General features: G+C 44.3%; 1 protein-coding gene across 1 annotated transcript in view; it reads right to left on the bottom strand.

Moving 5' to 3' along the window:
• The window catches only part of MYO18B (myosin XVIIIB), a 1019172-nt gene that overhangs the window by 423922 nt on the left and 572831 nt on the right, over positions 1–22419 (bottom strand). The window contains exons 24-26 of the mRNA XM_075320057.1: positions 11789–11917; positions 8757–8900; positions 8564–8653 (exon numbers count right to left, since the gene is read on the bottom strand). Of these exons, the coding sequence (XP_075176172.1) occupies positions 8564–8653; positions 8757–8900; positions 11789–11917 (363 nt within the window). The remainder of the gene's footprint in view (positions 1–8563; positions 8654–8756; positions 8901–11788; positions 11918–22419) is intronic.

Here is a 22419-nt window from a genome sequence, read left to right as displayed (position 1 = left end):
ATGTCTGACGGTGGGCGGGAGAAGCAGTAAATATGTTTAAAGGTAAATTAATGTCCCCAAAAGAAGAATGAGCAGCCCCGAAAGCAGTTACAGCTGCGCCGGAGACTGGTAAGAATAATGCGTCTGCTCCAATTCCCCTATCCCTTCTACCACCATTTTTAAGAACCCCCATAGACTTATATGGAGACCAGTGGCCAGCTATCCAAAATCGATTCCAGGCCGGAACCGTTTTTTTTTTCTTTTTTCAGATCTGCGAGTTTGCCCATCAGTATTCCTGAATAGTGATCTGTGAACCCAATCAAGTTCAGGGTCCGTACTGGATACCAAGTGTGAGTGCATGGATCCCGAACACGAGATATGAGTTTTCAGGGATCTCCATGTTACTGTTTGGATTTGGCCACCTGGACAATTTATAAAAATAAATGAACAAGAAAGAAAATAAGTAATAAAGGAGGAGCGTTATACTTACTAAGTTTCCTACACAGCTGTAATACTACTTCAGCACCAAATCTGCATCTCTTGAAAAAAAAAAAAACACTTAAAAATTGTTTTGTCACCTTTTGGTCCAGTTTTCTGCCAGGAGATGCAAATGTGGTGCTGAAATGTTCTGCACCAGATTTCTGTACCAAATTTGTATCTCCTGGCAGAAAACTGCACAAAAATGGAGTCAAAACTGTTTTTGTGGATTTTTTTCTCAAGATATGCAGATTTGGTGCTGAAATTTATACACCATATTCCTGCACCAAATCTACACCTCCTGGCAAAAAAAACTGTATCAAAATGCGATGGGTTTGGGTGGAAGCAGGGAGTGTCTGTATTTACTATGCAGCTGCATATTCTACTATTTGTTACTATTTTAGAAAATCCTACATTTATGTATGAACTGTATGTAGTATATAATAAAGGGTCCACCCTTAGGGGATTGTAGATCTTTGAAAGTTTGAATATATAGACTTTTTTGGTCTCACCAGTGCTGATAGAATCCTTGAAACTTCTGAAGCATCAGAAGCTACTTCAACATTTCTAATGCCTCTACTCTCCATCATTCATTTCTTTGGTTAATGGTACAATGTTATGGGCTCATACTGTTCCTATAAATTCTTCAAAGATTATACACATAAAACCTTTATTCAATCAAAAACCTACATACCAGGAAGCTCATGCCTTAAGGGGGCCCAGCTTCTTCATAAAAAATGCCTGTTAGATTGCATAAATGATAAAAATTAAACAAGGGAGCGCATGTGAAGGTTCTGGGAGATAGCGGTGAGGAGGAGAACAAGAAACTGCTCACCTGATGTGGTTGTGCAGCCCTCGCACAACCACGGTATAAGGCAGGAGTGTGGTGTCAGAGCTCTTCTAACCTGTTAGCCCACGATGTCCATCCAGGGAAGCAGATTCCTGAAGAGCTGGTCACATGACAGATCACTGGGCGTCTCTGGTAATCTGACCTCCGTATCAAGCAGCTCTTGCCGTGAACCCACAGGGGGGAAGATCAACAGTAAAATATAGAAGCACGGTCTGATAGAGCGCTAAGGAGGCCACAGTATTAGATTAATTTTTTTTAGAATTTATTGTTTATGTCCACCTGATGAAGATATTGTGTATATCGAAACGCGTTGTGGCTGATAGAAAACAATAAATTCTAAAAAAAATGAATCTAATACTGTGGCCTCCTTAGCGCTCTATCAGACCGTGCTTCTATATTTTACTGTAGATTGCATAAATGAGGCTGATAAATTTAAAAGGACTGTCTCATGAAATGAGTACATTTTTTATCAATAAAGCTTGGAATAAATATTTCCATTTTTAAACAGGCAGAAAAATGTTCTACCTCACAAAAAGCAGTAGCTTCAGTGCTGTAATTTTGTTTACCCTCTTTTGCATCCTTTTGTGCCCAGGAGCTGTGGCATGTTCAAACCATGTCCCTGCCACTACTCAAGACCTAGCCTGGGATGCATATCTAAAATTATCTCAGAACAGGGACCATTTTTTTAACACATCCAATTGTGGAACTTATTATTCCAAGATCCATTTACAAAAATATACATTATTTGTAGCATAACCCCTTTAATGGCATAAATTACAGGTCATTAGAGAGACCTATAGGGGTACTCTTTATAGACTTATAGAAGTAATATTTACTGTTCTTTAATGACGCACCACTCTTGTCGGTGCCCAGCTCTGTATCACATGGGTTCATACATTACCCATGTGTTATAAAATCTCAATTTCCCCAGGAGGAAACACTGCTAGGGTGCTACGCCTTGCAGGGCACTGCATGGTGGCCCAATGGGAAACAAAACTCATAAAGAGTCCCTGTAGTTTTGCATATGGGATCTGCAAACATCACTTTTCCAGATGCTTATGCTTCTACTTTCTTTGTAGGAGAGGTGTTAAATTACTTGGTAACTCTTTGTGTAATAATAACCTACCAGCTTTCTTCAAAAATCAACAATTAACAACTCGGGGACTCTTAGTGTAAATTAAAGAACTAATAAGAGCATCAAGTAACACATTTGGGAAATAAAATGTGATAATGTAATTTATTGTAAAAAAAGCCATTGATTAACACTTAGCAGTGAGCTGTATAACACAACATCCTTATGATTGAAGCTCAAGAAAGAGCTTCTTTTTCCTCCTTTCTAGTTTACTAAAGCCAAGTATTCAAAATAAAATGAGATGTAAAATAACCGATCTTTATAGCACAGTTATATTTTTTTAAGGGACTGTTCGGAATAAAAAAAATATTCTAGACAGCATGTACCGGTATGTATTAAAAAAACAACATCAAGCTTACTCACCTGCTGTCACTTCCATAAATCCAGCACAGGCTACTCCCGTGTCTTGCATCATCGGACTGGAAGCAATGATGTCCATGATCTTTGGTCACCAAACCAGTGATTGGCTGCAATGACTGGAATAACTGGAATAGTGCATCATTGGATGTGCTTTTAGTTTTTATGCTGTCAGTATAGCCATTGACCGCTCACTTTCCCTATATTCAAGGTGAACTCCATCCTGCTTTTTACTCTGCTATTGCAAAATAGAGTCGATTGTATTAGATTTCCTCTAACAACTCTACAGAGACTCCCCCTTTTCCTTGTATTAAAGGGGATTATTGTGTAGATTTATTACAACTACCAAGAGCAACACTGTTTCAATCGATGCTCATATTCTTTTTTTACATTCAGACAGTATGTAACCACTGAAGCCAATCAGTAGCTACAGTAGTTGTGGGATACTGCTAGCACCAGGGCTCATCAGTAAAAGAAGAAAGAAGGGGAGAAATCCAGTTTCTGATTTGAAGTATGAGATGAAGACTTTAATTTTTAAACGTTGGGAGCATACAAATGAAGCACCATAAGGTGAGCCAGGGAATTATGAGGACGGCAAAGCATTTCGAACACAAACCCAAGTTCTTTTTCAAGCCTGATAAGAGTCATCATGTCAGATATAGGACATATGACCGCAATGACCGCAGAACCCACTGATTAGCTACCACAGTCATGCAGTTGCAGAATTAGCTTTGTGTCTTCTGTGGAAACATGTACAGTTGTTTCTTTTTAAAAAATATATCATAAGCTGGATAGCACCCTTTACAGGGAACCAATCACAAGGATTTTCATGTATAAGCTAAAGCCAGTGCCACACTGGCACTATCAGGCTGATTCTATACATACCTGTAGTGGTCAGCTCGGATGTTTAGGTTTTGAAATAAAAAAAAGTAAAGTTTATAAAATGAGCAGCTAGTTGAGTGATATCAGCAGAGGCTCAGATAATATATTCATAGTTATCCCCTCCCTCTGATAGAATTAGCATAATTATTATACAAACGATTCACTGTCTCTTGCAGGACCTGTGTGAGGTCATGTGACCAGAAGGGGGGGTTTAGCCACCAAAGCTGGATACCAGGTCACATGGGTATGACCTCACACAGGTCCTGCAACAAAGCGAATTGTTTGTATAATGCTTATGCGAATTCTAACAGGGGGAGGGGATAACTATGAATATATGATCTGCTGCTCAGCTGCTGTCACTCAACAAGCTGCTCATTTTATAAACTTTACTTTTTTGGATTTCAAAACCTAAACATCCGAGCTGACAACTAAAGGTATGTAATTAATCAGCCTGATAGTACCAGTACAACACTGGCTTTTGGTTATATATGAAAATCCTGGTGATTTGTTCCCTATAAGAAGAAAGTAGTCTTGTAAAGTTACTGTTGTAAAGTTTCTGGAAGGTAATTAAAACAATAGTTGTCAGTGGAAATCAGTGAATGACTGTCTCTTCTCCCTGTGCAACTGACAAGGTGCAGCCACTTTTTATCTCTTTTCCCACAACCTTTCCTGGAAAACTAAAGCCCCCGTCACATTTAACGACTTACCAGCGATCCTGAAAATGATGAGACCTAATAAGGATCGCTGGTAAGTCGCTGGGAGGTCGCTGGTGAGATGTCACACAATCAGACCTTACCAATGATGCAGTAACAATGAGCGACCTGTATAACGATGAACAACCTGTATAGGAGGTCATTGTTAGGTGTTAAACACAGCGATGTGTCCTGCCCAGCAGGACATCACCTTTGAAGAAAATGGTTCGGACCCTTCGGCAACGACTATCGATCTCACAGCAGGGGCCTGATCGCTGGTAGGTGTCAAACATAACGAGATCACTGGCAAGATCGTTATTGCGTCACAAAAACGGTGACGCAGCAACGATCTCGTTAGCGATCTCATTGTGTGTGTCGGGACCTTAAAACAAGGAACTGTGCCATGGCCAATGCTTCTGGAGAAGAGTCGATCACTTCATTTTTATTAATTGAGACTCCTCTCTTAATATTAGACTATTATCCATGGCATAGCACTTGCTTAAGTTTTCCTTTATCAAGTTAGCAAGTTGGCTATTCTGTGGCTTATTATTAGGCACCAAATGGTAAGGGAGGGTTTTACCCTCATATAATCCATAATAGTTAATAGAATGGATTCTCAGCAAGTATTCCATGATGGCACTTTCCAGGCTTTACATTGAGCAATGGCTACAATCTGATATGGGTAGTCACATTGAGGTCAGAATGATCTTTGACCAAAGAGTCAACAGAATCTGCCTTTCCACATCTTTTATGCCAGTAAATCAATGGACTTCCTTAACTCTAGATCTTCTCAATGGCACCATTCATGAAAACAAAAGTTTTGGTCCATGTTGAGACTAATGGCGGCCCATAAGGGGATATATCGTATTTATAGTGTTGTAGTTTTTGCATGCAATGACTCCACACTGAACAATTTCATAGCATGATGCAAGGAGCATTATAAAAGGAGTCTACCATTCAGCTGACACAAGTGAATGTCAATTTTAGTTCCTCTGCAGAATGTATATTTTTATGTGCTAATGGAATATGTTATATATCTTTGGATTGCCATTAGGAATAATTATTTGCCATTCATAAATGTACAAAGTACCCTTTTATACGTTGCATAACTTGTCAGATGCAAGTAACTTAATTTCCAATTTATACTTTATGTGTCTTGGACAGATTCATAGTTAAATATTTGCCTGCTTTTCTGTTGAGTGATAAAAGTGTAGAATAGATTTATTAATACATACATAATAGCAAGGCTTAAATCTATCAGCACATCTTTAGACGGGGATTATTCCGGGTAGCTAAACAGGATTGTTAATTAAAGTAGAAAGCCATGATAAGAATCGTGGAAAAGTACAGGAATATATTACATATTAAACTAACAACTGCAGATACTGTACAAGGGAGAACTGTCCTTCATATCCATTGGTAATAGGTTAAAAGTGCACCTATCCTATATTTTTACTTCATCAGAAGAACATGGAAATATCTTGCTTAGAGGAATAGTTCCCCCGTCCTCAACTTCCAGCACAACTTTCTCAATTATCCCAATATGCAGATTGTCTGTATTTCAGCAGCTTCCTCAGTCCCCCAATATATATATATATATATATATATATATATATATATATATATATATATAATTTTTAACAGTAAATGGAAGGGTGGATGGAGAGAATGGGATTGCAACTCATAGGCACAATGATAGTGGTCATAAGGAGTGCCATGGCAAATGGGCTTAGAGGGGTAAAAGGGCCAATCTTTCCATCGTATGTCTTGACCCACAATCCAGGGCAGTGCCATATATGTGAACTGTTCAGTTGGTGGTGACTGTGGTATAATACTATAATGTATGTTGCACTCGTTCATTATGGTGAGACCAATATACTTAAATACAGCTTCTCACCTGCTTGTTTTCCCTCAACCTACACCCTCCCTTCTTCTTTAATTGACAGCTCCAGCTTCATAGAGCCAGAGAAGAGTGAAGATTGAGTGAAAGCAAGTAAGTGGGAAGACATATTCAAATGATTAAAAAAAAAAATAAGCACCAGGCACTCTAATTGATGTGAAAAAAGAATAAATTTTATTGCAACTTCAAACAGTTCAAAGTTTCGGTCGCTGATTGGACCTTCTTCAAGAACCTGTCTTATGATGGTTGAAAAGCGAACAAAGGAAGTTCAAGTATGGATAAGAAACCAGGTGGGAAGTGGACCTGTTATAAAAAGGTTTTGAGTGGAAATTCACCTATAGCAAACTGTGTGAATCAGTAACCAGTAATGATGAGGATTGCTCCAGAAAGGGCAGAAAAGAGATGTGCAGTATCCACCGCTTGTAATAAAGATAAGGTAATCTGGCTGATGTCACCAAATGGGCAAGAGTATAACATGCGGTATCCACCGCTTGTTGAGAGTGTGGTGATTAAGGTTGCTGTTACCAGGAAGAGAGAGAGAATCACATGGTGTACACTGCTAGTGGAGAGCGCCACTAGCAGTGTATACCATGTGATTCTCTCTCTCTTCCTGGTAACTGCAACCTTAGGGCGGCTTTGTACGTTGCAACATCGCACGTGCAATGTCGGTGGGGTCAAATCGAAAGTAACGCACATCCGGCGTCACTTTTGACATCGTAGTGTGTAAATTCTAGATGATAGAAAAAGCGTCGTTATCGTATCATCGGTGTATTCTCTGACATTTCCATAATGCTGGTGCCGCGACAGGTACGATGTTGTTCCTCGTTCCTGCGACAGCACACATCGCTGTGTGTGAAGCCGCAGTAGCGAGGAACATCACCTTACCTGCCGCCGGCGGCTATACGGAAGGAAGAAGGTGGGCGGGATGTTTACATCCTGCTCATCTCCGCCCCTCCACCGCTATTGGCCGCCTGCCGTGTCATGTCGCTGTGACGCCGCACGACCCGCCCCCTTAGGAAGCAGGGCAGGTGAGTGCATGTGAAGCTGGCGTAGCGATAATTTTCGCTACGCCAGCTATCACAAGATATCGCAGCTGCGACAGGGGCGGGGACTATCGCACTCGACATCGCAGCATCGGCTTGCGATGTCGTAATGTGCAAAGCCCGTCTTAGTCACCACATCTCTTTTCTGCCCTTTCTGGAGCAATTCTCATCATTACTGGTTACTGATTCACACACAGTTTGCTATAGGTGAATTTCCATTCAAAACCTTTTTATAACAGGTCCACTTCCCACCTGGTTTCTTATCCATACTTAAACTTCCTTTGTTCGCTTTTCAACCATCATAAGACGTTTTCTTGAAGAAGGTCCAATCAGCGACCGAAACGTTGAACTGTTTGAAGTTGCAATAAAATTTATTCTTTTTTTCACATCAATTGGAGTGCCTGGTGCTTATTTTTCTTCATATGGACTTGGACCCTACCTGAGCACCCATACCCTCACAGAAGTGCTGTGACAATCTCTTATTATATTCAAATGATTAGCCCCCGTCATGATGCACAAGCACCTGTACTTGGTTTTAACAGTCATTCTGTGCTGACAGAGTCCCTTCAATTTGGTGGCCTCTGGAGTGAAACATTCACAAAGTCATTTAGCTTTAGTAAGGGTGAGAGGTAGCCTAAAAATCATTTAAACTCACAGGGAGTGTGAGTAGCATGGATTATAGACCATGTTGGGGTGTTGCTGATTTGCTAAAAGTATACAATAAGGATTTTGCAATACAAGTCAATGTACAGTATAATAAATGTAAACAAAGTTTTCAAACTTCCATCCATATATAGGGAAAAAAATGTCACAGAAATAGGAGTATGCTTCAGAATTTCAAAACCACAGCGTGATCATTATATTGTAAAAAAGACTCAGATTTTTTTATAGAATATACATAAAATTAAATCCACAGTGAAGACAAAAAAATTGTTTAAAAGAACTGAGAGTCCTCAGTAATTGATACCTTTTAATGGCTAACTGACAAGATGGTAATAGTAGCAAGTTTTCGAAACTACTCCGGTCTCTTCTTCAGGCTCAATATAACACAAAATCTGAAGAGTCACATTTATACACAACAGGACATTGAATGGGGTAGTAAATAAAACAAGTTATGTGAAGCAGTGAAGTCAATAATAAATAGGTTCATCCTGCTATATAGCTCTGTACTCTGCAGTGTATATCATTGTTATCTGTTGCAATTATAATCTACTAGTGTTTGAAATAGAAATCAGATTGTGGTTGCTGTACCTTGCTTTCCAGTAGATCCACATTCTGTCTCAGTTCATTTCTGGACTTCTCGGACTTGCTAAGTTTTGTTGATAAAGCAATGATCTCCTCCTAAAGAACCCAACATTAATATCACATCATATTGTAGCTTGCAACATGCAGAAAGTATAAATAGGGAAACATTTACATTACTTTCATTTAAGTAGTCACAAACCTCTTTTCTCAGGAAACTGGCCTCATCAACATGGATAGACAGTGAGGGTCGAATATGACACATCAGTTGCCACCACAACCAGTCTCGGATGCAGTAGAATTTCCGGATATTCTTTTGGATACACTTGAGAGCAACCATTTGAATCTAAAATGATTAAGTGGAAAAATTACAAAAAAAAGGATATATTATGGGTTCAATAGTTTAAGCCCTTTCCGCCCAGGGGATTTTCTGTGTTTTTGTTTTTTCGTCCTCTTTTTCCAAGAGCCATAAGGTTTTTATTTTTCTGTCAATATAGCCGTATGAGGGATTGTATTTTGTGGGATGAGTTCAACTTTTGAATCATTCCATTCATTTTACCACATCGTGTGCTGGAAAACAGGAAAAAAATTCCAGGTGCATTGAAATTGCAAAAAAAGTGCAATTCCACAATTGTTTTGGGGTGTTTTATTTACCATGGTCGCTACATGGTAAACCTCACCTTATAATATAATTCTCCTGGTCAGTAGATTACACATTTCTGAATGCAGCTATACCAAATATGTGTATTTTTTATTTTGTTAAATTGTTTTGTCTTTTATGGGGCAAAAGGGGTGTGAATTGAACTTCAGAGTTTTTTTATTTTTTTATATTTTTAAAAACTTTTCGATTATTTAATAGTCTTCTTAAGGGACTTGAAGCTGTTATCACTTTAACGCTTGTGCTATTAGAGCAACGCATCGTAATGACAGGCACAGTGTTCATCAGCTGACTCCTGTTTGTAGTAACAGCCCATTATTGCTTCATGATCATGTCATGAATGCACATATAGGACAGGGAATGATGTGACCCCTTGCTGGCGGGTGTTAAATCCCGCTGTCAGAGATTAACAGTAGGATTTAACTAGTTAATAGCTGCGGGTGGATCTCCGATCCACCCGCGGCTGTTAGAGGCACATGATGGCTGATTAAATCAGTTGTCATGTGGAGGGAAAGATGCCAGCTGGGCATGCAAGCCCTCATCAAAGACAGAGACATGACTTCTAAAGTGCATATACGTCAAAAGTTGTGATGGGGTTAATGGTCAGTCTCCTGCCTTTAGAGAGTAATTCATTTATAAGAAATCAAGGCAACCAGCATAAATGAAAACATAATTGAAAGTAAATTGTTCTTTTAACAAACTTTGGATAAATAGAATAGTATATGCTAATATATACAAACATTTTGTAATATATCTTATCTGAGAATTTTGCTTTTTTTACCACTTATGAACTGTTGTTTCCCTATGTCTTGTCCAAAATAAAAGGACTGCCAAAACAGATAGGTGTTAGGTTTATATCCTATTATGCTCTGGGGAGAGTTGGAGGGCAGGAGGAGTGAAGAACAGAGTAAGAACAGAGGTGGAGGGAGACACAGAAAGATCATGCTCAGCTTTTTAACATGTCTTTTACCTCATCCTTGAGCTAGGTTTACATTTACTCTGTCTATACCAACTTCCATTTTCAGAATTTTTTTTCTTCCAATGATATTTTGAGTCTCCCAGAATATATTGGTGAGTTTCAAATGGACTGTCATCAAGGGTCCAGGGCTGTGATGACACTGCCCTGCTGCTTGCTGCTTTTCCATCCCTGAAATGAGATGTCATCTCATCAGTGATGTTCATTTCGGGTGCTGGGCTGATCTCTGTTCTACTGAGCATGAGCTGGTTGTCAATTTCAAAGTATACTGAGCATGCTCTCAAGGCTCATCACACTCTTTTCCTTTCAATTCATATTGGTAGTACAATCTTTTACCAACTCATCAAAATAGTAGTGATAAGACAAGGATTAATGATGGAGCACATTGCCTAGTAAAATGGAGTGATTGTGGTGATGAGGGAGAACATACTGAGCATTTGTCAGAAGGGTTAAGCCAGGAATTTTACTGTCACTATTTTGAATGGGAGAAACACAATGAGCAGGGAGAACATACTGAGCTTGCATTAAAATTGACAACTGGCTCATCCTCATTAGAATACCAACCAGCTCATCTCCTTTAATGCCTCAGTGCCAGCCTCCTGATGACATCCCACTTGAAGCAGGGAGGAGTGACAGCAATCACTTTAGGATATTTTATTTGAGACTCCCCATTGTATGCAGGTACACTCAAATGGAACATCATCAATGGAAGTGAAAAAAAAAATTGGGAAACAGGAAGATGACGTAGAGAGGGAATGGTAGAGAATTTTCAATTGATGTAAATTGCAAAAGTGGTTAGTTTTTAAAGTTAGATAGTTAGACATTGATTATTAGGTTTTGGACAACCCCTTTAATAGACAAATGTTGCAATATCTAGCATAGACACTACTATAAAAAGGCTTGTAGGTGAAGAGAAGAAAACACAGTGTTTCCCAAGCTTCATGGCCATTTCTAATAGCTTATAAGTTGGGTTTTCTGAAGTCATGACAAAAATAGGGAGCCCATATGCGGCGTAAGGCTACGTGTTTCGAACACTGCCTGCGTTCTTTGTCAAGCCTGAGACAAGCTTGACAAAGAATGCAGGCAGCGTTCGAAACGCGTAGCCTTACGCCGCATATAGGCTCCCTATTTTTGTCATCACATTAATTTTTACGTCCTTTAATAAAATTTTGCATCAGTTTTACTACTACTCCGGAAGCTGGATTTTTCTTTCTTCTATTGGACCCTTGCACTGCCAGAGTGTTATCCTTGCATGCCGGACTTTGCCCCAGTTGAGCTGGATCACTTTTTTTCCTTCTTTTCTGAAGTCAGACTCCTATTGATCAGATACTGATGGCCCATCCTAAGGATAGGACATCAACACTCTGAACCAAAAAAACGTACTTCGCTAAAATTAGGGTAAATTGATAAAATGTGACTCAATATGCCCACTTGTGGGAGATTTATCACGATTTCATAGTTTCCTGTGTTTAGTATGGGACATAAACATGGTGGATCTAATAAAGTTTTCAAAATGAGTTTATGATCTTTCATACAACAACAGTACAAGGATGGTGGCAGCAAGTGACATAATATATGGGTATATTCAATCAATCCTTGCCTTTATTTTCTTGAACTTTTGTCGACAAAGAAAACCTCTGCATGCTGCTTGAAAAAGGATCATATTTTGGGAAATCATCTTCTCCCGCTGTTTCTCTAGCCTGGGTAGAACACCAGATTTCATGAACACCTACAGGGAATAATATATGGTCAGAGGATGCTTCAAAAACAATCAATACGGTCACACACTGTGCCAACATGAGCTCCTGATAGTAGTATGTTTAACATCTTAAATAACAACAGAAGAAAAAAAATATCCATATAAATGATTAAAAATCAAATGAAACAAGGAGAAATGACAAGAAACATTAAAATGTTCTAGCCTAGATTAAACAGAGAAAGAATAATTGTCTAGGGCTGCTTTTATTAATATAATTGGGATTCTTCACACTACATAATAGATAATTGGGAAAATCTTCACGCTACAGCACCCAATGACAATCTTGTGTGCTTCTAACTTTGTAGATTTTGCAGTTTTGACCTCATTTTATGCAGTAACTGAATACTGTGTCCATAATTTGCTATGGGCCAATAGCATTGCTCAGAATTGAAATGTAAGTACACAGAATATTTCATTTACAGACTCCTAATTATAGATATAATTCTTCTAGGATAAGATACACTGCCTCGTGGAGTCATCAGACAGCAGTGCAAAAAAAATGCCATCATGTTCCTGACATGGGCATACACCACTGCATCGTTGCCATGTGCATGACCCCTAAAACTTGTCAATGCCCCACATACAAAGAAAAACAATTGTTTGCGGAGTCTGGGGATGACTATTCTGACAAAGGCAAAGATTTGATCTCAAAACCATAAAATGTTGGGGATCAAATGAAACACTGAAATGCCAGGATGTACAGTATATCAGAAATGAGAATACACCCCTCCCATTTTTGTAAATATTTTATTATATCTTTAAATAGGATGACTCTGAAGATATGACACTTTTGTACAATGTAAAGAAGTCAGTGTACAGCTTGTATAACAGGGTGAATTTGGTGTGTCCTAAATAACTCAAACACATGCCATTAATATAAAAGCTGTTGGTAACAATAACAAAATGAGTACACTCCAAAGCAGAAATTGACAAATTGTGCCCAAAGTGTCAATATTTTGTGTGGCCACCATTATGTTCATGCACTGCCTTAACTCTCTTAAGCACGGAGTTCACGAGAGCTTCACAAGATCTGTGTTTTGGGTCATTATCATGTTGGAATACGAAGGGAGAGGATCATGCTCTGCTTTAGTACCTCACAGTATATGTGGCATTCATGGTTTCCTCATTGAACTGTAGCTCCCCATAGGCAGCAGCTCTCATGCTTTCTCTAACCATGATACTCTCACCACCAAACTTGACTGTAGGTAGGACATACTTGTCTTTGTACTCCTCACCTGGTTTCCACTACACATGCTTGATGCCAACTAAACCAAATAAGGTTATTTTGGTCTTATCAGACCACAGGAAATGGTTATAGTAATCCATGTATTTAGTCTGCTAATCTTCAGCAAACTGTTTGTAGGTTTTCTTGTTCATCATCTTTAGAAGAGGCTTCCTTCTGGGACAACAGCCATGAAGATCAATTTGGTGCAGTGTGCGGCATATGGCCTGACCACTGACAAGATGATCCCCCACCCCTTTAACCTCTACACCAACGCTAGCAGCACTCATACATCTATTTTGAAAAGACAACCACTGAATATGATGCTGAGCATGTCACGGGCGGAGGAGGGAACGCCGCGCTCTCCCACTGCTGCTCGGGTCCGGCTGGCACTGCGGCCTGCTGCTGCCGCTGCTCGGTGGCTCGAGCGATGGGCCGGATCCCGGGGACTCGAGCGGCGCTCCTCGCCCGTGAGTGAAAGGGGTTGTTGGGGTGTGGGGATTGTCTATTATTATTATTATTATTATTATTTATTATTATAGCGCCATTTATTCCATGGCGCTTTACAAGTGAAAGAGGGTATACGTACAACAATCATTAACAGTACAAGACAGACTGGTATAGGAGGAGAGAGGACCCTGCCCGCGAGGGCTCACAGTCTACAGGGAATGGGTGATGGTACAATAGGTGAGGACAGAGCTGGTTGCGCAGTGGTCTACTGGGCTGAGGGCTATTGTAGGTTGTAGGCTTGTTGGAAGAGGTGGGTCTTGAGGTTCCTCTTGAAGCTTGAAGCCAGTTTGTGACGGGAGTGTACAACAGAGCAAAGGATGGACGAGGCCGAGGGACGATCCAACAGGTTTATTAACAGGAATACAAGAACAGCACACGATAAGTCCACGTAAAACAGATTCGGGGGCCCTTCCCGACAATCCTCGGACCGGATAACAAAGCAATCGTCCTTACAGTAGTCCAAAGAGTTCCACACAATCCCACGGGCCGCCACACAGGCCTGTCTATTGTCCGTGACGCCACCCACGGTTGTGGTGATTGCACCACCGCTGCTCTGTATGGGGATCCCGGGAAGGATGATATGGAGCAGCCAGTTGTTATGTTGCCCCTCCGTGGGTAGGGGTTGGTGATCCCGGGGCCCAGCGAGGGAATGGGAGATGCAGGGCCTGGTGGGCGCAGGGACGCGGGGGCAGCGCTGTGCCTTGCGGCACTGTGGTACTCACTCAGCCTGAGACGATGACACAGTTCTCGGTAAAACACTCGGCTGGGAAGACGGTTCCCACGAACGGCTGCACTTGCTTTCCCCAGTAGGTGACGGTGACGGTCCCTCTGTCCTGCACCTAAGTTGATATTGGTTTCGATGGGTTCCCACCGGTAACCCGCTCACCGGCTTGGATATGGGCCGGAGGAGCCCTACTTTGGCCGCAGGTGCAGGCCCTGAGAAACTGGTGCCTTGGCGGTGGCGGTGTCTCTCCTCAATGGTTGGACTGTTGCCTTCAGTCGGGACTTGGTTGTTTGGAGACAGACATCCCCTTCACTGATGGATTTGGCAAATTTACGGTGACTCCTAGCCTTGCCGGGATCCGAGAGGCCCCTGCCCTGGTGCTGACTGTCCTTTGTAAACTGCTCCAGACCGCCGGGCCACTACCCGTCCGCGGTCCTTCCAGCAACCTCCGAGCAGTCCCTCTCCAGACTGTCACCACCGTCTGCTGACCTTGCTGACACTGTCCAGGCACACAGCCACGGACCAACTTCAGGCTTTCTTACTGTCACTTTTACTCTTTTCTTCTGTTTCTCCACTACTACTTCACTTTCCCTTCACTTAGCTTCTCTTGTTGTTTACTCCTCTCACTTCCTCCTCCAAACTCTATCTGCTCGGTTCTTCCCGCCTCCAGGGCTGTGTACTCCTCGGTGGGCGGAGCCAACCGCCTGGCCCACCCCCTGGTGTGAACATCAGCCCCTGGAGGAAGGCAACAAGGATTTCAGTAGCTTTGGTGTTCCTAACTGGGATGTAGGGTGTGGTGGTGTAATGACCTGTGACCCCTGGCTTGCCCAGGGTGTCACATTCCCCCTTAGCAAAATGCAGACCGTCCGCGGGCTGCCTGTCCAACACCGGTTTTATTTTCTGTAAATATATGTAAAAGTAAAACGGTAACATATATATAAATTATGGCATCATCCCACAGCGGGAGGTTCATTTCTAAAACGTTACTAAATGGTTTTACGGGTACGGTTTCCGCTCTCTCCCACCCAAGCAACCTGGCCCTGATGCTGCCCCTAAAACGCAGGCAGCACCCCTTGACCCAAGTCCAGCACAAGCTACCCGAGCGGGATCTGTCCTTCCCCTCCAGAGGGTAGCCACCGGTTCCTGTGGTGGCTGGGCCCCAGCCTGCTCTGCTGAGGGCCCTCCCTCCAACCTGCCTCTCCGGAGGCGGCAATGCGGAAAACGGTATGGTAAAACAACTTATTTACAAGCCACTTAATGTTTGTGGTTGCCCTGCAAGTTCACGGGCTTGTCCATGGATAGTTCCCCTGCTAACTTTTATAAACGGTCCCCACGGGGACAACGGTGCCGGCTCCGGCCGGTTCAATCACAGAGAATCAGGTTAAACTTCGGTTATTATTTCACTTATCATTTTCAACTTTTCAACAAACACAAAGGTGGTCCCAATGGGGACTGCTGCAGCGGGCATCCGCTGCCCTACTCCTGTTCTTCGGCCTCATCGGAGGGAGGGGGTGCAGGACTCACTCTGCTCTCCTGGCTGCCCCGCAGTTTTACATCCAGGGAAAACCACCCCCTCTCTCCACAGTGCCGGGTATACTGAACAATGTCTCCCGGCATTAGGTTGCGGCCGGGATGCTCCTCAGGCAGGTGGGCATTTACATCCCGCCGGGCTACAAACACTTCGGCCTCCAGGCCCGGTTCATAGATAAACCCGTAGCCCCGGCGGACATCAAACCGCCTCACCTGCCCCTCGTACAGCGGGCCCCGGACACGGAACATGGCCTGGCAGAGGTTTTCTTTCTCCCTTATAGCTCGGGCCACCAGCTCGGCCTTCTTCCTCTCCCGTTCACCGATCTCCAGGCCCAGCGGTGCCGGCTCCCTATCCCAATACGGGGCTGCTGCGAGCTCCGGCGCACGGATCAGGCCCCGCGGGACATCCTGGACGTTGCCCACTGTCAGGAATCTGGGCGGCGGGTCCCGCGGTGTCTTGGCCTTGAGCGCTGCCTTACAGCTACAACCCGGCGCTACCTCAGCCGAGGTGTGGGGGATGGGCACAGGGGCTTTCCGCGGTTGGGCCTTCGGCTCGGAACGGGTCACCAGCTCCGGCTCGGGGAACTTCTCAGGGACTGCCTCCGGTGCAGACTTCGGGGCCTTCCACGGCAACACCTCCGGCTTGCTACGGGCTCCGGCTACAGGTCGGTCCGCTGGGGCGGACGGGCTGGGTATCGCTACCGGTTGCGGTGGTAGCGGGCCTAGTGGCGGGGTCACGGCCTCCGAGACGGGTGGCGAAGGAGGCAGCGGAGGGAGAGGGCTTGGACCGGGTCCCTCAGCCGCAGCGACCGGTCCCTCGGGGACATAGGGGCGTGGGTCACTCACCCTCCCTTCCTCCGCCTCCTCCTCGCGTCTCCACACGGTGGCTATAACGTCCGCCATGTCGGTCTCCCACTCCTCCAAGAGGAGCTGCATCTTGACCTGCAGCCTTAGGTGGAGCTGCGCGGTCTGGATTTCCACCCACGCTGCGGTTCCCGGCGCGGGGGCCACGGTGTTTCGGGACGGCATCCACATGGTGACTTCTTCCAGGAACGGGGTGACTGCAGAGTCGTGGCGTCCCTGCTTTTATAGCTGCTCTCACATGCAGCCAGCCGCCATCGCGTCCCCCTTAGCTTCTTTCCGGCCCCTCCTTTATTGGGGCGGAGTTTTGGCCTTCGCGCCTCTGCTACTCGAGAAGACGCTCGAGCGGGAACTTTTCGCGCCAAAGATGGCGACTTCTGGAATTTTTCATTATCCGTTATCAGTATCCGGCGGTCACAAGGCGCACCTCTACCCAACGGCAGAGCGGTAAGATCCTGTTCGTGACGCCAAGTTGTCGCGGGCGGAGGAGGAAACGCCGTGCTCTCCCACTGCTGCTCGGGTCCAGCTGGCACTGCGGCCTGCTGCTGCCGCTGCTCGGTGGCTCGAGCGATAGGCCGGATCCCGGGAACTCGAGCGGCGCTCCTCGCCCGTAAGTGAAAGGGGTTGTTGGGGTGTGGGGATTGTCTATTGTCCGTGACGCTACCCACGATTGTGGTGATTGCACCACCACTGCTCTGTATGGGGATCCCGGGAAGGATGATATGGAGCAGCCAGTTGTTATGTTGCCCCTCCATGGGTAGGGGTTGTTGATCCCGGGGCCCAGCGAGGGAATGGGAGATGCAGGGCCTGGTGGTCGCAGGGACGCGGGGGCAGCGCTGTGCCTTGCGGCACTGTGGTACTCACTCAGCCTGAGACGATGACACAGTTCTCGGTAAAACACTCGGCTGGGAAGACGGTTCCCACGGACGGCTGCACTTGCTTTCCCCAGTAGGTGACGGTGACGGTCCCTCTGTCCTGCACCTAAGTTGATATTGGTTTCGATGGGTTCCCACCGGTAACCCGCTCCCCGGCTTGGATATGGGCCGGAGGAGCCCTACTTTGCCTGCAGGCGCTGGCCCTGAGAAACTGGTGCCTTGGCGGTGGCGGTGTCTCTCCTCAATGGTTGGACTGTTGCCTTCAGTCGGGACTTGGTTGTTTGGAGACAGACGTCCCCTTCACTGACAGATTTGGCAAATTTACGGCGACTCCTAGCCTTGCCGGGATCCGAGAGGCCCCTACCCTGGTGCTGACTGTCCTTTGTATACTGCTCCAGACCGCCGGGCCACTACCCGTCCGCGGTCCTTCCAGCAACCTCCGAGCAGTCCCTCTCCAGACTGTCACCACCGTCTGCTGACCTTGCTGACACTGTCCAGGCACACAGCCACGGACCAACTTCAGGCTTTCTTACTGTCACTTTTACTCTTTTCTTCTGTTTCTCCACTACTACTTCACTTTCCCTTCACTTAGCTTCTCTTGTTGTTTACTCCTCTCACTTCCTCCTCCAAACTCTATCTGCTCGGTTCTTCCCGCCTCCAGAGCTGTGTACTCCTCGGTGGGCGGAGCCAACCGCCTGGCCCACCCCCTGGTGTGAACATCAGCCCCTGGAGGAAGGCAACAAGGATTTCAGTAGCTTTGGTGTTCCTAACTGGGATGTAGGGTGTGGTGGTGTAATGACCTGTGACCCCTGGCTTGCCCAGGGCGTCACAAGCACGTGCACTTAACTTCTTTGGTCGACCATGGTGAAGACTATTCTAAGTGGAACCTGTCTTGTTACACCTCTGTATGGTCTTGGCCACCGTGATGCAGCTCTGTTTAAGGGTGCTAGCAATCTTCTTAAAGTCCAGGCCATCTTTATGTAGAGCAACAATACATTTTGTCTTATCCTCTTGGAATTCTTTGCCATGTACTATATAGACGAGATATACATATGGAAAATGATGGTGTCTTTGAAGCTCTCTGCACTGCAGTGAAATACCATTGGGCATTCTCTGTTTAATTGGTCAAACCCACATGCGGTGTCCATTATACAGCAGAAACTTAAATAATGGTTTCTGTAATCATTTAGGGTGAACATAACCTAATGCTAACAATGGTTTCAAGTGTCCTTGTATCTATATTTATTTCTATAAACATCTATGGTATGTGAAGAAGGAATATCACAGATATAGCTTTTTCATTATGGCAAGGATAAACATGTTTTGTCATCACATGAATTATTGTGTTCGTTAACGTTCAGAAAAGTAAAGGAAAATCAGATAAGATTAGATAACACTTTATATTGGGTCTGTATTTTAAATATACAGTATTTAAACAGATTTTTCCAGCATTGCCATATTAATGGAACCCCACCAATATCAGACTAGTTGTGCTCCCTCGACACCCCTGTTGATCACATGACTGATGCAGTCTCTATGTTGTCTCCATTATTTACTAGGCATAGCTGGACACCTTTGGTATTGCCCGTGGCTGGTTATACACCTCGGAAAAGCTCTGTCCTAATAAATATCTTGCAGAGCCACTGCCACTATATACCTTGCAGCTGAATTAAGCGAGGTTCCAGGAGTTTGACCTTCACTAGTCAGACATTGATTCTCTATAGACTATTATTATAGCTCTTTATTTTATTTGCTTTATTTAAAATTATGTACATTTATTAAAAACAACAATTATATAAAGTACAGGGTTGATCAACTGAAATTATTTTATTCCACTGTCTTCTTGTACAAATGTAACAAATACAGCAATACATATCTACTGCTGCATCTGCACGAGATCACAGCTGTCCCCGGTCTTTATTGGTATGGTTATAAAGGTGACGTCACATTGACATCATAAGAGCGCTGCAGCCAATCACTAGGCTCAATGTCAATGGCTGCAGCAGTCACAAGATATTGTTATTAGATTAATATTGCAGCCATATTAAAACAAACTGGGGACAGAAGTTGAGAGCTGAAGTTTGGGCAATAAGTGCAGCTGTAAATGGTATTTTTATGTACAAAAAGTCCAAGGAAAAAACAGAATATAATCTGAACAACCTCTTTACAGAGAACCTGTCATCAGGGTTATGCATATTAAACCAAAGGTATGCCCAAAATGGAACTCTTCTACTTATTTAATACATACATTCTGGGAAAAGATCTCCAGCCTGTTTTTTGGGGTTTTTTTTGTAAATCATTAGAAGTTTTGGTCTCTGTGCATTGGTGCAAAACTATAGAGCGAGACTGTTTGTAGTGTACCGCCCCAGCATCAGCAGCCGGGCTGCTGCTCGGATCCGGATCCGCGGTGACTCGAGGGGTCTCCGGATCCGGGAGTGGTCGCGCTGCCACTCGAAATAAAAGGGGGGTATTTACAGGGGGTTTTGTGTTTAGAGTTTGTGGCGCCACCCACGCTGCGTCGTAAGGTGGAGTACCACTGCTGCTGTTGGGAGCGCCCGGTGGCGGTCGAATGGCAGCTAGGTGTTTAACCACTCCGTCGTTAGAGGGATAATGCCCCGCGGCTCGGAGATGGTGCGAGGGGGATATCATTGGGGAGGAAAGGGTCACTGCGTACTCAGTCCAATAACGCTGACACCGACAACTTCTAAAACCGAAATTCTGAGCAACACTGCAGCAAGGAGGGAGCATGCCTGGATCCCGTGCCCAATGGTGTTGCTTGTTAGCGTGTTTACCTTTCCCTTGGCACCTTCTTTACTGGTTGGCCCCTGTAGTATAGAACTAGTCGTGTCCCGCTTACCCGTATGGCTAACGGAGTGAGCTTGCTCTCAGGGTTCACGCTTGAGATTTTCTGGACTATGTATTGGGAAAGTCCTATCCCCTCCTTGCGCTAGTACCCTGATTTTGGAGAGGGTAGAGAATGGATCTTGAAGGCTCCGTCCTCGTCGGGTAAATTACCAGGACGCTTAAAGCTACTTTTCGGCCTAGGGTTCACGTACCCCGTCGTGCCCTGGCCCCTGCCCGGAGATGGCTCAAGGCCGCCAGCTGCCCTCTTTGGCAGTTCCGTGCCCCTTGACACGATCCCCTGCGACCGGGGTTCCAGCTCCTACCAGGCCCAGACCAACGTCTGCCACCTAGTAACTGAGGAGCCCAACTCCTAACCTCCTCCAACTGAATTGTGACCTCTCCTCATGAGAGTCACAACACAACTGACTACTCCTGACACTCCTGACCCGCCCCTAACCAACCCCCCAGTGGGTGGCCCTATTCCCTCCAGGCTACCCAGTGGTGTGTCTGGTGGGTGTGTTGCAGATTGTTTCTAGGATTTTTGATTGGTTTGTTCTTAGCAACACCAAAGGCCAGGGACCCGTAACCAAGGAGGATGCGGATACCGTGCAGAAGGGCAGATTGCACAATACCCTGTGATGACCTGATAGTCCAGGGCATCACAGTAGGGTTTCGGCTCTACCACGGCCCTTTCACTACCTCTTGTATCTTTATCTTCTCTTTTTCAAATTTTGCTCTGGCAACATCCTAACTGTGGGCAGCGCTTGCACAGATAGATGTGGCGGCAAGCTTCAGTAAAATTGCACCAGTAGCGTTGCATGTGCAGAATGAGATGTGGATTCGTCATTGAGCTAAAAACTAAATCTGCAAATGCGCCATCACGGCACTATTTTCTTGACTGCCATGAGATCAATCTGCGGCTATGACAGTGCCAGTGCGAAAATGTAATTAATGAAGAAATAAATACACCATGGGCAGCCGGGGCTGGGACTGAACTAAAGACCCTATCTATAGTCAAGCCCCACATTACCGGGCCCCAATGCAAAGCGACCACAATTTTGAATGCATATATTCAATAGCCATGGGCCTCCTTAGCCTGAGAATACCAGGCCCCAGCTGTCGGCTTTATCTTGGCTGAGAATCAAAATTTGGCGTTTTTTTTTTTTAAACTATTTAAATAATTGAAAAAAAGCCACATTGGATCTCTCTTATTTTGATACACAGCCAAGATAGTGTGTACAGCTGGGGGCTGTAGCCGGTAGGCATCTGCTTTATCTGCACTGGATATGAATATACGGTGGACCCTACATCCTTTTTTTATTTACCTATTTTTACACTCCATTATGGGACCCAGACAGACTCTGTGAGGGCAACCAATCAGAAACGCTTGCACGCCGGCGGTCTGACTGCAGCTAATCACAGATGCTGTCACAGATGGTGGGCGGGGAAAGCAGTGACTATCCATGAGATGTAATAAGCGGACCTTTAAGCAGTGTGACAGCCATGCAGGAAATTTGGTGAGTATAATTCTACTGCTTTAATCTCTATTTTCTGCTCTTTAAACTTTTTTTTTTTTATATCCGGGTGACCGAACCTGAACAGTAACACGAACTTCCCTGAGAAGTTCGGTTTTGTCCATCACTAGAAATGATTTAAAGGTGCACTGTGACACCAAATTTATAGTAAAAATAGATGTCCTATCCCAACAATTCTTTAAGTTGCTTCCTCATAGAGCTACAAAGACAATTATGTAAAGGCTGCACTGCACAATTACAGTATATCACAAAAGTGAATATATTCCTCACATTTTTTATAAATTTATTATTTCTTTCCATAGGACAACACTGAAGATATGACACTTTGATACAATGTAAAGTTGTCAGTGTACAGCATGTGTAATTGGGTA

The sequence above is a fragment of the Anomaloglossus baeobatrachus genome, chromosome 1, assembly GCF_048569485.1.
Source record: "Anomaloglossus baeobatrachus isolate aAnoBae1 chromosome 1, aAnoBae1.hap1, whole genome shotgun sequence".
In the NCBI taxonomy this organism is placed as follows: domain Eukaryota; kingdom Metazoa; phylum Chordata; class Amphibia; order Anura; family Aromobatidae; genus Anomaloglossus; species Anomaloglossus baeobatrachus.
Note: the sequence above shows the minus strand (reverse complement) of the source record. Positions and strands in the feature narration are given on the sequence as shown.